Source organism: Musca autumnalis, unplaced genomic scaffold, assembly GCF_047663935.1.
Source record: "Musca autumnalis isolate F117 unplaced genomic scaffold, ASM4766393v1 scaffold_3, whole genome shotgun sequence".
In the NCBI taxonomy this organism is placed as follows: domain Eukaryota; kingdom Metazoa; phylum Arthropoda; class Insecta; order Diptera; family Muscidae; genus Musca; species Musca autumnalis.
Window position 1 is genome coordinate 3,268,124 of NW_027411866.1, and position 16,565 is coordinate 3,284,688.

Consider the following 16,565-nt stretch of genomic DNA (forward strand, 5'->3'; position numbering starts at 1 on the left):
CCACAACAGCAGCTATTATCACCACAAGTACAGTCATGGCTATTGCTACAACAACAACATGCCTAACACTTTTAAGCATTTTAGCCACAAACTTAGCTTAAAAACACAAAAGCAAATTCGATAAAAAAGAAGAAATTGATTTTATTACAAAAAAAAAACTGTATTCTTCATGTTTGTGAGTGTATTTTAGATACATACACAACATGTATGTAAAAAATTAAATTATTTATTTGAACTATGGATTGGTAATAATCTCAAAAATAATTTACAAAACATAGAAACGAATTTTATAGTAAAAAAAGACATTTTTTTTTCTTTTACACAATCATTCTATTTAATCTTTTTTTGTTTTTGTTCAGTGTATTTTGTTTTCTTAGTTAAAAAAAGAACAGAAATGTTGCATAAACCAAATGTAAATGTAACTTGAATGGACCTTTAATCAGTTGGTAATGCATGTCTCTTGTAGATGTTTTCTTCTTTCAAGCTATTTTCTTATAGAGTTCTCTCTTTTTTATTACTATTGAAATTTCTTAATGTAATTTTTGTAATAATTTTCCTAATATTGTTTTGTTTAAGAAAAAGCAGCTAATTTTCAAAATAACACACGAAGCTTTAAGCAAAAAATTGTAAAAATGAGCAGGGAAAGTTTTTTTTTTTTTGCTGTTGATAGCAGACTAACCATCGTTGCCTTATTTATATTTAATTAAAAGAATACTGTTGTTTTGTGAAAATACTGCTATTTTTTATAAGGGTTTAACATCGATTGTGCAGTGTACGTCAAACTGGATGACAGGGATGCCAACTGTTCCGAGGTAAAAATTGCTACAGCCACATACGCACCATAGGTCTGTAGCGATTTTTACCTTAAAACAATTGACATTCCTGCTTAAACAGTAGTTTTTGTACGTCAAAAATCACCACAAGTAGGGAAACCACCAACTTGGCACCCCTGGTGGATGATAGTCTTAAGCGTGGTACACCCGATCAGTTTTGACTGTCGATTTTTCGGAAATATCGATAACTTTCAAACAGTCCAGCAACCACATAATATTTTGTGGTTGCCTGATGACTGAAAAAAATGAACGACCACACTGGCAAGCAACCTATTATTTGAGCAAAACTGACAGTCAAAACTGATCGTGTGTACCCCACTTTAGGAAAATCAAAAACAATATTTGTGTAGCATAGAACTAATACCCCGTTTGCACTTTACCGGCTTTAATAAACCCACTGGGTTTCAAATGTCAAATAAACGTCAAATAAATTCTCATAAAGAAGGTTAACCCGGCAAAAAGCTCTAGTGCAAACGCCGCTTAATAGACACTTGACTGTTCTACGTCAGCGTTAGACAAAGGGCGCATACGTGCTCGCAGTAAACGTTTCTATCTCCACACACACAATGCAACTAATTGGCCCAGCAAACCAATCGTACCGACATCGTAACGAAATCGGAACAAAATTCGGACGATACATCCGAAATCTGATCCGAAATCGTAACGACATCTTAACGAAAGTTGTATGAAGTGGTTGACATAATTTCGGAACGAAATGTCGGAGCGACATCGTATCGATTTCGATCCGATTTCGTAACGAAATCTGAAGAAAATCCTTGGGAAATTCGGAAAGGAAATTTCTTTCCGACATTCGTTCCGAAATCGGAATGAAATCGGTACAAAATCTGAACTATTTCCGCTCCGAAAAATCGTTTAGAAATCGGAACGAAATCTGAACGACGTTGCTTCCGAAATTGTTCAGACTTGTCGGACATCAGACATTTGGTTTGCTGGGTGGAAAAGAATGCACTCACACAATGACGCCCCCAAAAGTATGCAATAGAAATATATGGTGCCTATCGCTGTTCTACGTTAAGCAAAACGTATAAACGTTGGGGCTGTTGATGCCGAAAAGTTTAAATATTTGGAATTTCATGCTATAATCACATCAACGCTCAGCCTTGGTGTTATTTTCTCCTTGTGGTTGTCTTTTTTTCAACGCTTTACGCGAAACATTTATCAAACGTTTATTTTACAAATATAAAACTGTTTGACGATCGATAACATTTTTGACAAAATCTCAAGAATGTTTCCTAAATCCTCTTCATTTATGAACAAAAATGTGGCACAGCACGATGAAAGGTTGTAGGCAGAACAATTATTGTGGCAATGAGCGGGAGTGTAAGCATAGCCTAAGCCAACATAACAAATCTTTTATATTCCTTCTTATAACATAACTGATGTAAACCCACTATATATAGGCGAGTGATCTATAGATCGATTAGTTGAATAAATTATATTATATTATAGTGCATTTAGTATATTAAATTGCCCTTTCCATTAGATATACGTCAATTAAATCTACAATAAAGACGTTACCCCGACAAAAAGCTCCAATGTTACGATGCAAAAAGGTCCGTAGCCTGAACTTGTATTAAATGAGCGTGCATTTTCATGCAATCTTTTAGGATTTATAGGTACATACATATTTTATACAATATTTGAGCTGAAATCGAAATATGAAAACAAAATACACTGCACAGAAAAAAAAACATGAAAAACATTAAAAATACAATTTAATAAAAAGCAATTAATTTTGTTAAATTTAATGCTTCTGTTTTGATAAATTAAATTAAATTTCATTGGGCTTTCAATATTAAATTAATTTCATAACATCACACACACACATCCAGATAAAGGCACAAATCAATTCCATCACACATGTATGCCATGACCTGACATGGCTGTCATTTTGTTCTCCTTCCCTCCTACATGCATACATTACACACTATTCAACCGCAATTAAAACATCATTTTAATTACGATTTTTTTACAAAACCGAAAAAATCTTTATTACAACAAAAAAAAAAGAACAACATTTATTTGATTAATTTAATTTATTATAATTTGCCAAACGAGCTTGAAGTGTAAAATAAAGTTTTGCAACAAAATAAATTATTTTTATATAGATTTGTGTGTGTGTTTCTGTATTTCATACCACAGTGTTGTAGTTGTAATACTCCATACAATGTGTATGTATGTTTGTACAAGTTAATGTTGTTTTTGTTGCCTAGTTTCCGCTTCCGTTTAAACATGTTCAATCACAAATATGATAACTTTACTTCACAGTACGAGCTAATTTGTCCGCCAGGGAATTTGTCTTTTAAAAAATATCCTAATAAATGTTAATTTTTGTTAAAAAAATTGTTTCAAATTTCCTCATAAATGGAAAATTAAAAAGAAATAAGTTCGTACTGATTATTTTATTAAAACTAAAAAATTGTGTGTATGTGTGAATGTTTACTTTTTAAAATTGTCCTGCGTAAGTTTCATTCATTTTATAATTATAACGAATTCATAGCAAACTATTTTTTATATGCAACTGCCAAATATTGAAATGAAATTGACAAAAAAAACGATAAAGAAATAATCGATTAGGTTTTGTTTAGTATTTAAAACAAATAATTAAGAAGGCAAACAATTCCATTAATTTAATTAAATCATTTTCTTTTAATTCAACATAAATTTACATACTTAGTAATTTACTATATAAACTATTAATAAAAAAAACTATTTCTTTCTTAATCACCATTTCATTAAATACTTATATTTAAGTTTAGTCTTATGTTTCATTTAAACACAGCAAAAAAGAACTCATTATCTTGCTTTAAGTCAAATCCCAAACTAAAACACAAAGAGTTTACTTAATATTGCAATAATTATTTAATAAAACAATAAAAAAACATTGCTTTAATATAAATGATGATGAGTTGATGGAGCCTAAGCTTAGCAAGCAACCAAAACAAGCTCAAAAATGAATTAAAAAAAAAAAAACAATAACTTTCTAGTATTATTTTCTGTTGTCTGTGACTAAAAATCATCATGTAAACTTCATTTATATTTATATACGTATTTTTTGTTTAATTAAAATATTTTTTATATTTTTGTGTGTGCTCAATGCCTTCATTTCATGTCGAAACATAAACATTATAATTTACAACAGCAATAACAAATAAATATTTAGTTAAAAAAGATAACATTTCATTCAATATTTTTTTAATTTTAGTTATGATTTTTAAACAACAATGTATATGATTTTAGTTAACAATAATTGCAAATATAAATATTTAATAATATTACATAAATTTATATAAATACTTTTTTTGTTTTTTGAATAATTAATAAAAACAAGTTATGAAAAAATATTTATCTACTTTTGAATCAAAAGCATTTTCATTTAGTTTCAAGAGATTGTTTTCAACATAAATGTATGTTTGTGTGTGTGTTTTTTCCACTATCTATGTATGTATATGTAACGTTTTCTGTTGTGCTCGTCTTGCAAGTTTTACATTTTTATATGTCTCTCTGTATAAATTGTTCTAATACATACATACATATATCCTTTACCTCCTTTTATTATTATTTTACATTTGTGGCCCAAATTTCCCATATTTCCGGGGTTAGAAACACTAAGCGGATATAATGATAGCCATTAGCTTCATTCTAGGGAGGAGATTTTCTAGAAAATATCTGAGCCATAAAGTCAGACATAATATGTTTATCAGGAACTATGTGACGAAATAATTTGTTACACACTCTCGGTGCAATTTTTAATGCCTAATGCTTGGTTTACATTTGCGAAATCCACTGGATTTCAACTGTCAATTCCATTGGTTAAACGTCAAATGAAATCCAATGGATTTCAGATGAGATTTCATTTGACGTTTGAGCAATGGAATTGACAGTTGAAATGGAGTGGATTTCGTAAATGTAAACCTAGCATAATACCCCGGTTACACATAACCGGATTAACCAAGTGGGTTTGGATTTTAAATGCCAATTCTATAGCGCATACGTCAAATAAATCCTCTAGAAGTGGGTTAACCTGGCAAAAAACTCTAGTGTAACCGTACTATAAGACAGAATAAACGTTTCGTTTTGTATTCCGCCTTCCGGAAACTCATTCCGTTTGATGTGAAATCATGATTGCATTAAAACTGTTTTAATAAAATGGCGTTCTTTCATAAAAAAAACATTCGTTTGATGTTGGGTTAGCTGAACAAAGTTTTTTACGAGTAGTGAAATAATGAAGTTTAAAAAAATAATTCTGTTACAAAAAATACCATTGTAGTTTATCTGCAGCAATTTTTATAAATATGTGCCGTTTTACTGAATTCTTAACATTTTTTATTGATTTTCTTTTTAATTTTTCTCTCCATCCACACACCAGAATCCTCAAAAATGTCCTAATATTTTCAATGTTAAGTGAACGTGTGTGTATGTGTTCTTCATAGTTACTTACATCACTTACTAACTTAACCTAGATGACAAAAGTTTTTGTAATTTTAATTTTCTTGTTTGTCTACACCACAACAACACTAATTTTTAATATTTTATTCCAACGAAAATAACAAAAGTTTATTGCTCAAGACGCAACACCAAAACCACACTTCTGGGCTTTAAAAAAAGTTTAAACTTTGTTTTAATGGTTGTTCTTATTTAAAAAGTAAAACACCATCACCAAAATATCACCACTAATGTTGTATTTACCCAAATTCACCACCATAACATTATTAAAAGAAGATATTTCAACATTGAAATTGGGTGTTAAACCTTATTTTTTGAATTTTCCCATTTTTTCTTTTCTTTTTCTTCTCTTTTTTATATCAACTTGATAACTCTCTTTCTGGTTATAAATTAATTTGGCACGCTTGTATCTAAAACTAAAAAAAAAAAAAATCCTATACAAATGTAACCCAAAACCGTAACCCTTTCCATCCTACTAAAAAAAAATGTGTACACTTGTGTCTTTTGTAATTTTGTTCGTAAAAAAATAAAACAAAATTTGTTACAAATCTTTTATGGATGAGTAGATAATCCTTATCCCAATGGTGTAGCCTCTAAGGATCACAGCATATCAAGGCTAACAATCATCGCCATGGTCAGCATTTACCTCGTCAACAGCAGAAGTACATTGTTGGGACAACTATATCGACTAGTGGCAGTGTGGTAAAATCAACGAAAACCAAATACCACCCAACCACCACCACCACCACTCTTCCTGACTATAAAACCAAAAATGTGTATAAAAACAAAGAATTTAGAAAAAATTGCCAGAATCTCCATACTTCGATTCCATACCACACGAAAAATAAACATTGGGGGATCACATATTGTTACATCGATTGTTTAAATGCATTGTTAAAGTTGTTTCTCTTCTTGGGAATACTTTATATTTAGTTTTTTATTTAAATCTTAATTTTCGTGGAAATGTTGTTACCTCTGTTTTCTTATTTTCTTATGAAGCATTTATTTTCAATAAACAATAAATAATAATATTTAACAAATTGGCTGAATTTAATTTTTAGTTTTATTAGTGTTTTTAGTTTTATAACGCAAAGTTCACACTTGCCAATATTTGGTTACATGCAACTTTTAAAGTGATTTAAGACTATGTTTACATTTACGAAATCCACTCGATTTCATCTGTCAATTCCATTGTGTATACGTCAAATGAAAACTCATCTGAAATCGATTGGATTTCATTTGACGTTTGAGCAATGGAATTGACAGTTGAAATCGAGTGGATTTCGTAAATGTAAACATAGTATAATTAGGATATTGATCCTAAGGTCAAAACCCAAAACTTTGCATGTTGCGAGTGCGTTCAAAAATACACACGCACGCGCAACACGCAAAGTTATAGGTTTTGTCCTAATAATGTACTGAAGGTAAACATGGTTTAAATCCGTTTCAACAACATCAGATACTGAGAGTTTTTAGAAACAATTGGATATTTGGAGAAAAGGGCGAGGAACGGCCAAGAATTTCTCGTTTCATTACCTTTTGATTTAGAATAAATCTATATATTTTATTGCCAATATTTTTTTCTTTATACAACGTATTTTTTATTTGTATTATTTTATTATTTGTATCATTTCTTCTATATACTTACACAAAACTCACTACAAAACACTGCCAAATAATGAAAAAATATATGAAAATAAAATTTGGATACTTTACAACAAAACGAAGAAGAAGAAAAACATTTATAGAAATTTACAAACAAATATATATTTAATTCTAAACACAAAAATCTAAGGTTTATTATATGAATTTATAAATAATATTATTGTACTAATATATAGATATTTATTATTATATATGTGTGTAAATATTATATTGTTAGTTGATTTTATTGTTATAATTATTATAATAACTATACAAAAGTATAAAACATATCCCGTTTTTATATATTAAAATAAAAAACAAAACTAAAACTATTTTGCAACGAATCGAACCAATAGGAATGCAATTTCATCTTGGATTATGCAGTTTTCATAAATGAGCACTTGGCCAAGATTTATTTAATCTCAATTTATTCCTCATCTAGGACAGTTTTTTTTAATATTGCTGAAGTTTCAATTCAAATTTAATTATTTGAAGCAACCACTCAATCCAATATCAATATATTCCTTCTTTTAAAACGAAATATCTGGGAATAAAAAAATGTTACTTGATTTAGTAAATCCAATGGATTCAAATTGTCACTTCTATTGCATATACGTTATGATACATTTACTACAACAAAGCAACTTTGTTTGTATTAGGTCTGTCTGGTTACCCTAAAATTTGTAACAATTTGTACCAATTGTTGCTGGAAGTCGTCTGTTAACACAAAAAGGCAGCAAAAGAGAGCGATTCGAGAAAGACATTTTGACAGTTCTTTTACTGAGAGTTTGCAAATTCTTGCTGGACAAATTTCTTCTAGCAAGAACTTGTAACTCTTCTTCTTCCTGAAAGCAATCAATCATCTGTTTTTAATTTTTCGTTGATTTATGTTTGTGAAAATTAAAAACAATTTTATTGCGGAAATAACAAGTCTAATTGTGTTATTTTTTGTAGAACAAAGTTGCAAAGTGGAAAAATCCATTTTTGGGTCATTTTCTTTTTTATTTTTAATAACATACAACATTTTTTCTTCCTTTGGTTCCTTCATTGGCGGACAACAAATTGTTCTGTTTTGGCAAGTCAGCTGATTGCTTGCTGGTTTTTGCTGGGAAGGTGTCTGTTTACTTTTTACAATTATCTTGCAAAAGAGAATAAAAACTCCTTACTCTCTGAGAAAGTTCTTGCTGGAAAAGTAACCAGACAGACTTATTGTAAAATGTCAAAATTTTCGCCAAATGGTCTCTTGTTGTCTCTTTTTATCGCTTGTGTTTGTCTGTAAAGCGAACACATGCTATCTCTTTCTTACCAAATCATATGGTTATTGTTTTGATTTTTCATGGTGAATTCCTAGTTTTTTGAAGTTTTAGATTCGATCATCTGGGCTGAGGTATCTACCTAAGTAATTGTATCATGATATATGTACGTCAAATGAACCTCATTCAGGAGGTTTGCCGACAAACGTCAAACAACGAAAGAAAGAAAAGGGAAAGAAAATCTAATACTACGTTCACATGTACTTAATTGTCGCGAACCATTTGACCATTTGAAAATGACAATAATACTAAGTTTACCTTTTCGAAATCGAGTGGATTTCAACTGCCAATTCCTTTGTGTAAGCGTCAAATGAAATCTCATCTGAAATCCATTGGATTTTATTTGTTTTTTTATTTTAAGCAATGGAACTGACAGTTGAAATCGAATGGATTTCGTAAATATAAACCTAGCATAAGTACTGAACATGGCTTGACTCTCCTAATTATTCAGAATTCTCTTTTGTCGGTGGGGTTAAATAGCTTAGATTAAATTTCAATTACAGGCTCTTATTCCCGAAACTGATAGTTTCTTGAAGGAAATTTTTACTTTTTTGGAAGTGACGGGAGATAAAAACATCTTTCTCTTTTATTCATTCCCAATAACTCAAGCTTTCCAACTCTCTGCGTTTGTCATTTGAGTACTTATAAAAGCTTTGTTCCTTTATATGTCAGAGTCTTCCAGTTTTTACCACTTTTTACTCATTTACTTCAAAAAGAATGCAGTGAGAGCAGTTCACAACTTTTACCATTTTAAACAGTTAAGGAACAGACCAAAAGTAAAAAACTGACATTTATTTCTACTGTATTCCGAGATTAAACCAACTGTGCTACTTTTTATGTTGAGGTATACGTTAAAGACAATAAATACATAAGCAAATCGGCATAATTAAACTATAAACATTTAAACTATACATACATATAAATAATATTGAATATAAATAGGTAAATCTCCATGAACATTCCTGCATGTATATTGTCCATAAAAATAACAAAAAAACTGGAATTTTCCACCAAGGAATAGAAAAATTACAATAGGCAACATTTGCTAATGGCCAATTAGAAGTTACATTTTATTACTACACCAATGAGGTTTTTGTTATGTTTTAAATAAAGGGATTTTTAGAAGATTTTTTGCAATATCCACAGATATAGCTAATTGTCAATTATACAAAGTGAATAATATTTTTATGTCTGATATTATTGTTGACTATAATTAAGAGAGCAGAAAAGTGAAAAACAATAAAGTTGGTTTCCTAATAATGCCGACATCAGACCATCTGCTTTTTCACATGTAAGCAGCTGTTCTGAATATTAGTATACCCAAAGTGACAACATACATGTGAAAAAAGCAAATCGTCTGATGGCCGCCTATGAGGCATTTTTAATCTGCTTAAAGCTGTAAACAGATACAACGTTTGATTAAAGTTTTGCGTTGGGCGTCGAGAAAAAAACAACAACAACAGGGCGACGACGATACCAAAGTCCAGCGTTTATCTGTTTGTCGGCATATATTTCAAATGAATTTGAATTTTTCGGCATCATGCCCAACAGTGTAAAAACGGCCAAAACGACACCAAACTTTACTCAAACGTTGTATGTGTTTCCAGCTTAAGGGTATGGTGGAACAAATTGAGTGGAAAAGCTGATTCTAATTCAGAGACAACATACACATACTAATTTTCTAGACTTGTCTCTACCCCTAAGCAGGTTAAATAAACCTCTTGGATAGGCAACTTTTCGTCTACCCTTCTTAGAGTATATTTATACTAGAACTTTTTACCAAGATAAACCGATTTGCCTCGAATCTGTGAACTCAACAGTCAAATAATTCAATACAGAGTCATTATTATGGAAATAAGTACTAATATAAACATACAATTAAGATTACAAAAGTTATGTTTACATAATAATTTTTAAATTACAACATGCCTTACAATTTAAATTGCGATTTTATTTATTCCCTATTTTATGTGCATAGTCTTAGTTCTCCATCTTAATATGGTGTACTTTATATATACATATATATTTTAAGCTAGGCCAAAGAAACATTGTGCTTAAAGGTTAGTCCAAATATTTAGTTCAATTTTTATACACTAATAGTACGTTTACATTTACGAAATCGAATGGATTTCAACTGTCAATTTCTTTGCGCATACGTCAAAATGAAATTGACAGCTAAAATCGAGTGGATTTCGTAAATGTAAACCTAGCATAATATCAACAATGTACGTAATACAACCACGCTAGACAACATACATACAGATTTCTAGTTAGAAATTGAAAACAAAACAAAAAAATTATATTAAGAAATCTTGTAAACAATAGGAACATTAAGGTATGAGACAATGCGTAGAAGGCGTACTCTGGACAGAGAAGCATTGTTAATATTTTCCATTGTTTTTAACTCACAGATAATATGTGTGTTCGTTTACTCAAAATTTGTACGAATTATTACTGGATGTTGTTCGTTTACTCTACACTGCAATGCAAAAGACCCTAGTCGTTTACAAGAAGTTACTGGACTTGTACGAATTTGTACAAATTATTGAGTAAACGAACACACCTAATGGCTATATCACACCACATGCTTTTTCACATGTATGATATCAGCTGGTCTGTATATTAGTATACCCAAAGTGACAACATACATGTGAAAAAGCATATAGTGTGATATAGCCATAAGCTTTACATCAATGCTGATCACTTTCGTTCAAATATCGGACTGATCAAGAAACCCGAATATGTTTTGTGGAAAATATGGAAAAACGTTCTTCAATGGAATGAAAAGGAAAAAAATGAAAGCCTAAAATCGATTCTTACCATTGAAAATGCATCCCTTAAATAACACTGATCAACTTCTCATAATGTCTATATAAACCTTGACACACCTTTGTCTCCACATCAAAAAATTGTTTTGAGAAAAGAAAATAAAAAAAACAAAAGCCCGCCTCTTTAACCAAATTAGCATTAAATATTTATAGAATTTATTAAGTGTTGTATATACATAAAAACAGATTAGTGAAAATGATAAATGAAAATATAATTAATTTCTAAAAATAATACAACAAACGAGCGGTTTAAAACACGTATTCATAAATATAGCAAATATACATTTTTAGTGTTAAAAAATAAGAACTTTTAGTGTTTTGTTTTTTGGATGTTAAAGTACAATGAATAAACGTTGTAATAAGCCTGTGGAAGTAAGTTTCCGGAAGAAGAAGAAGTTAAATACCATTTACATAAATGTGTTTTATTGTGACAACTGTTCTCTAGCAATATATTTGACGTATACAAATGTTAATATTTTTTGCGTTAAATAAATTAAAATATTTCAGTTTATCATCATAATAATCACAAATGTAAATTGTGTTCTGGGTTGGAAGATCGAGTTTTGGGAGCCATACAATGCCTTTATATTAGGTATTTATGAAATCCACATTCAGCTTCCATCCATTGGAAAACTTTTTTTTATAAATATATTGTCTTTAAATGTTGTGTCTATTTTCTGTTATATATATTTTTTCTTTTATAAATATTTGTGTAACAGTTTTCTATAGTGAATATTTGCAGCGTGTTGTAACCTAATAATAAAGAGCAAAGCAATGCTGTACACCAAGGTAATATCCAGCAAAAACAAAACCACCTGTAAAATTTACATATCTCTACCAACCAAAATGATCATAGTAAATATTAAAAATTGTTATTAACCCCTCTTTTAGAAAATACACACACTACGAAATAACCTTAGATTTAGTAGAAAGAGAAATCATGAATTAAATTGTCACGAGTAAGGGGTCAATGAAGTTTCCTTAACATCAATCAAATGTCTTCATTGATCCTATCTGCCCACCCGAACTTAGAATTCTGTATTTTGTTTTATATTTTATAACTGTTCTAGTTTTTAAAATTTCCACACTATATATTTTATATCTACTATATCACCGAAACCACACACCTCGTACACTGTAATGTCCTCTCATCTATCACCCCACCGCTATCCCCGGCTCCTATCTCTATTAAATGCTTGTGTTTATATCTTGTAAATATTTGTTAAATTATAAATAAATATTATTTATTTTATTAAGCAATTCTATCCCTGGCTTTTTCTGGTATGTTTGATTTTCTTTCCTTGCATTGGTTGTTGACTAAGTTAAGTTTTATATAATTTTTGCTGAAATATATTTATTTTGCATGGGCTTTGTTTGTTTATAAAAAGAAACCTTTAAGAAAAATCAGCTAATATTGGTTGTTTTGTATATTGTTTAATGCTTTTTTTCTTACAAAAAAATAAAATTGCATTTGTTTCTATTTTTCTATTTTATTGTTTTTGTAAATTATTTTTGATCAACAAATTATTTAAATCCATACACACACAAAAATGTAAAAAAACAACAACAAATCAACAAAAAAGTTCACTTTCTAATCATTGACAATAAAAACAAAATGGAGTTTGCATTTACTATTTATTAGCAAATAAGTTTAGTTGATAAGTTGAATGTTTTAAGAAAATTTCAAGAAATAAATGTTGAGAGTGGAAAATGTAGTGCAGATACAAATATATAAATGGGTAATATTTTCACAATAATATGTTAAAATCATATTAGTATAACCAAAAATATATTTAAAAATGCCTTGCTGGCATTATAAACTGTTGTTTACTAACATAAGAAATTTGTTTGACATTCGACAAAATTTTTTGACAATTCTCATCTCACCTAAACCTACAAATTGTCACAACATGAAGTTACAGTTAAAACCAGCTACAGTTCTTCCAAACTTCAGTGGAAGAGAGAGAAAAAATCTTTAAAAACGGTTTAAGAGTTACGAAGGAAGCATAGACCTCTCCCCCTCAAAAATATACATCGCGTATGCTTAGCATCTATGGTAAAAATAATCCGGGTGCTCCTAACATGAGAGTAATAGCTCATTTAGACTAGCTGTAAATCCTCAACTGGATTTAATAAATCCAGTACAAATGTCATGGCATTTAGATATACCCATGGTACAAATACACAGGTAGCCGCATCGGCAATTGTTGGCAACATAAGATGTCAAAATTTGACATCAATTTAATGCAGTTGACACATTATGTTACCATCAGCTGGCATGATAATGCTACCTGTATTATTGTACCATGGATATACCTTTGGAGGATTTAAATGGCAGTCAGCTGATTTTTTTCATAGCACAATTACCAAGGTAGATGCATTAGGCCATCTAATCGAATTTGAAACATCAAAATAAATTGTTGTAAATTGAATTCGTCTCAAAAAACATACGGCCAATTACAAATTTATTGTTTAATATTGAAAATGTTAGCACATTATGCCACTAATGCTAACTAATGTAAATATTAGTCTTGGTAGATTAAAATCAACTTTGTATATCAAAGCAAATTTAATTTTTTCGGCTTGTTTACAAATTTTGACATTTTAAATTATTTTTGCTGTAGCAATTCACCGATGCATCTACCTTGTTTCTTGTGCCAGCTTGCAACTTTTTGTATTTTCTAGCAACATGTTTCAAAAAACAGAGTTGTATACGAGGATTTATGCCGGATTTAAAACAAATCCATTCAATACGAGGATTTATTTTTGTATGGGAAATCTGGTAGATTTTGGCCGGATTTAGCAAATAAAACCTGCTAATGGGCTAAATTCGGCTAATGATGTCATATCTAAATGACCTATAAGTCAAATAAATGTGTTTTTTCGGCTTTATGGACATTGAAGTACAAGAACAGAAAAGCATACTTTAAGGTGCCTTTGTCTCATTTAATTATAACTTTGATATTAGCAATTTTTACTTTCTAAAATGTTTTATTATCCAAACGACAGTAAAGAAATTATAAAAAATTCGTAATTAGTTGTTGACATATTAATTAAGCCTTCAATGTGGCCATTTAAACATCAGAGATCTCAATTAGCGTGTCAAAAATGCCTTAAAGTATGCTTTCTAATTTCGCAGAAAGACGTTCCTCCCTCCATTGACAGACAGATTTTGGTGTTTTTTTTATTTTCGTGTAACAGGCTCACAGAAGCGAAGAAGAAGTAGATTTTGTTCCATGGTCAACTGCAAACTGAAATATATCGGTAACTACCATGGCACAATAATACAGGTACAGCGACAAAACAGCTGTTTATCACACTACTTGTAAAAATTTATTATTGTGAATAAAAACACATACAATTCACAATAATACATTATTGTGACCAAATTTGACGTTTGGTATGATTTGATGTAAGACCATGGCACAATAATAAAGGTACAACGCAAAAACAGCTGATTATCACATTAGTTGTCAAAATGTATTATTGTGAATAAAATTACATACAAAGTCCGTGTTTAGACACATAAATTTCTCGGGAAAGTAAATTCAGTTTTTAGGCAATAGGGGGTAGGAAAGAGTATTGAGGAGCTCTTTCCTCTCCGCTCTCTCCCAAAAAACTCAATTTACTTTCCCGAGAAATTTGTGTGTCTAAACACAGACAAAAGAGCTGTGTTCCTTTACTTACCTGAGGTTACCATTTTTACCATTTGTTACCATTTTTAACCTGCAAAGCGTTCCTTAACCCCGAAAAGTGGCAAAACTGGAAGCAATTGTTAAGAGAGTGAGAGAGGAGAGAGAGCGAAAATGGCTTTCTCTTCTACCACAGGCTACCAGCAAAATTTCTGCAGTTAAAAAATGGCAGAACTGATTTTACGACTTTTGTTTGACGATTATTTCACAATGAAGAAAATGGACGAAAAACAGAAGAAAAAGTCTAACGCTGACAAAACTAAATTAAAAACTGTGAAATAAAAGACGAAAATTGATTTTTTATGTTTATTTTTTACATTGCTGCCAGATCTACCATTTTTCCGTTCCTTTACTTTTCTGGTAAAAATGTTCATGAGAGAGCAATTTTGACACTTTTCCCTTTTACCATTCTTACCATTAAAAAAGTAAAGGAACAAAGCTAAGGTAAACAAGCAATTCACAGTAATGCGTTATTTTGACGTTTGATGTGGTAAATGGCCCGATTATTGTTATCGATGTAACGCCTTCTTATTCCGCCATGTGTAAGACCTTCTTAATCCACCATGGTAACTACTGAACCGATTTGAATAATTTTCATCAATGTTTAGAACAAATATTGTACTTTGTACTGATCTTTGTTGTCATAGAAGAATGTCAACAAAGTCGAAAAATTACATTTTATTTCATTTTCATTTATTTATTCAGTAATAAAGAAGCCTAGGTGGCCAATAATATATTACAAAGGTTTAACTTATGATCGTTTCAGTTGCAGCACACAGATCGGTTTGAAATGGTTACCATAGGTAGTGTCAGTTGTACTGAGTATTTCAGGGGGAATTCTATACTTCCCGAGATATAGATTTTGAAAGCTCCGGAAATGTTTTATTATAAATGGTATTCACATTTGACAGAGTTCTTAAAGTTGGGTTGCATTTCCATGCTTGAATGTATGACGCATTTTGTTCGACAAATATTAACATAGATTCCATATAAGTCCCTCTCTACACTAGAGTGATTTCATTAAAAAAAATTGCATTAAATTATGCGTCTCCAGATCGAGTTCCCCACTACAGCAATTTCGTGATATTATACCCCGGTGACACTTAACCGGATTAACCCAGTGGGTTTGGGTCTCAAATGTCAGTTCCATAGCGCAAACATAAAATAAAACCTCATGAAGTGGGTTAAAGCGACCGGGTTTAACAAACCCAGTGGGTTTCAAATGTCAATTACATTGCTTATACTTCAAATAAATCCTTACAAAGAAGGTTAACCCGACAAAAACCTATAATATAAACAGGCTATAAGTCTACTATTATCCCTTGTGACATCTTTTAAATAGAATATGGAACAGCTTATGGTGATTATAAGCGTGAGTGTAAAGCGGCTTTTAAATCTAATATGTTTTATAAAACATGCGTAATTTAAGTTGTCAATTCCATAGAATAACTCAAATGCAAATGTAAAGTGCATTTAAGTGACGCTTAATATTTTTTAAATAATACAAGTTTTTTTGAGTTTTATAACATTCTTATTTTTTATTAAATGGTTTTAAGTAACAAGTCCGAAAGACTATTAATACATTTTACTTGGGGCTCTTTGAGTTTGCCTCCAATTTCTGGGAACAAACAAACATTTACTTTTTCTTGAAATTTTCTTAAACATTATTAACAATATAAAAACATCAATGCTTTCAATATTTCTTACAAGAAAACAACACAGATAAAGTGTTAAAAAAAAACAACAACAACCTAGTAACCTAGTTAAGGAACCTAGTGTAATTGTTAC

At 30.4% G+C, this 16,565-nt stretch overlaps 1 protein-coding gene across 6 annotated transcripts in view; it reads left to right on the forward strand.

The window, feature by feature from the left end:
• Nucleotides 1-16,565, forward strand: part of Fas2 (neural cell adhesion molecule fasciclin 2) — a 184,049-nt gene that overhangs the window by 164,422 nt on the left and 3,062 nt on the right. For 2 of the 6 annotated variants that reach the window (XM_073977558.1, XM_073977556.1), the window contains one exon: nt 5,867-6,340. The exons of the other annotated variants lie outside the window; for them this stretch is intronic. In XM_073977558.1, the coding sequence (XP_073833659.1) occupies nt 5,867-6,006 (140 nt within the window). In that variant the 3' untranslated portion in view covers nt 6,007-6,340. Of the gene's footprint in view, nt 1-5,866; nt 6,341-16,565 lie in introns of those variants that run through there. 6 annotated transcript variants of the gene reach the window in all.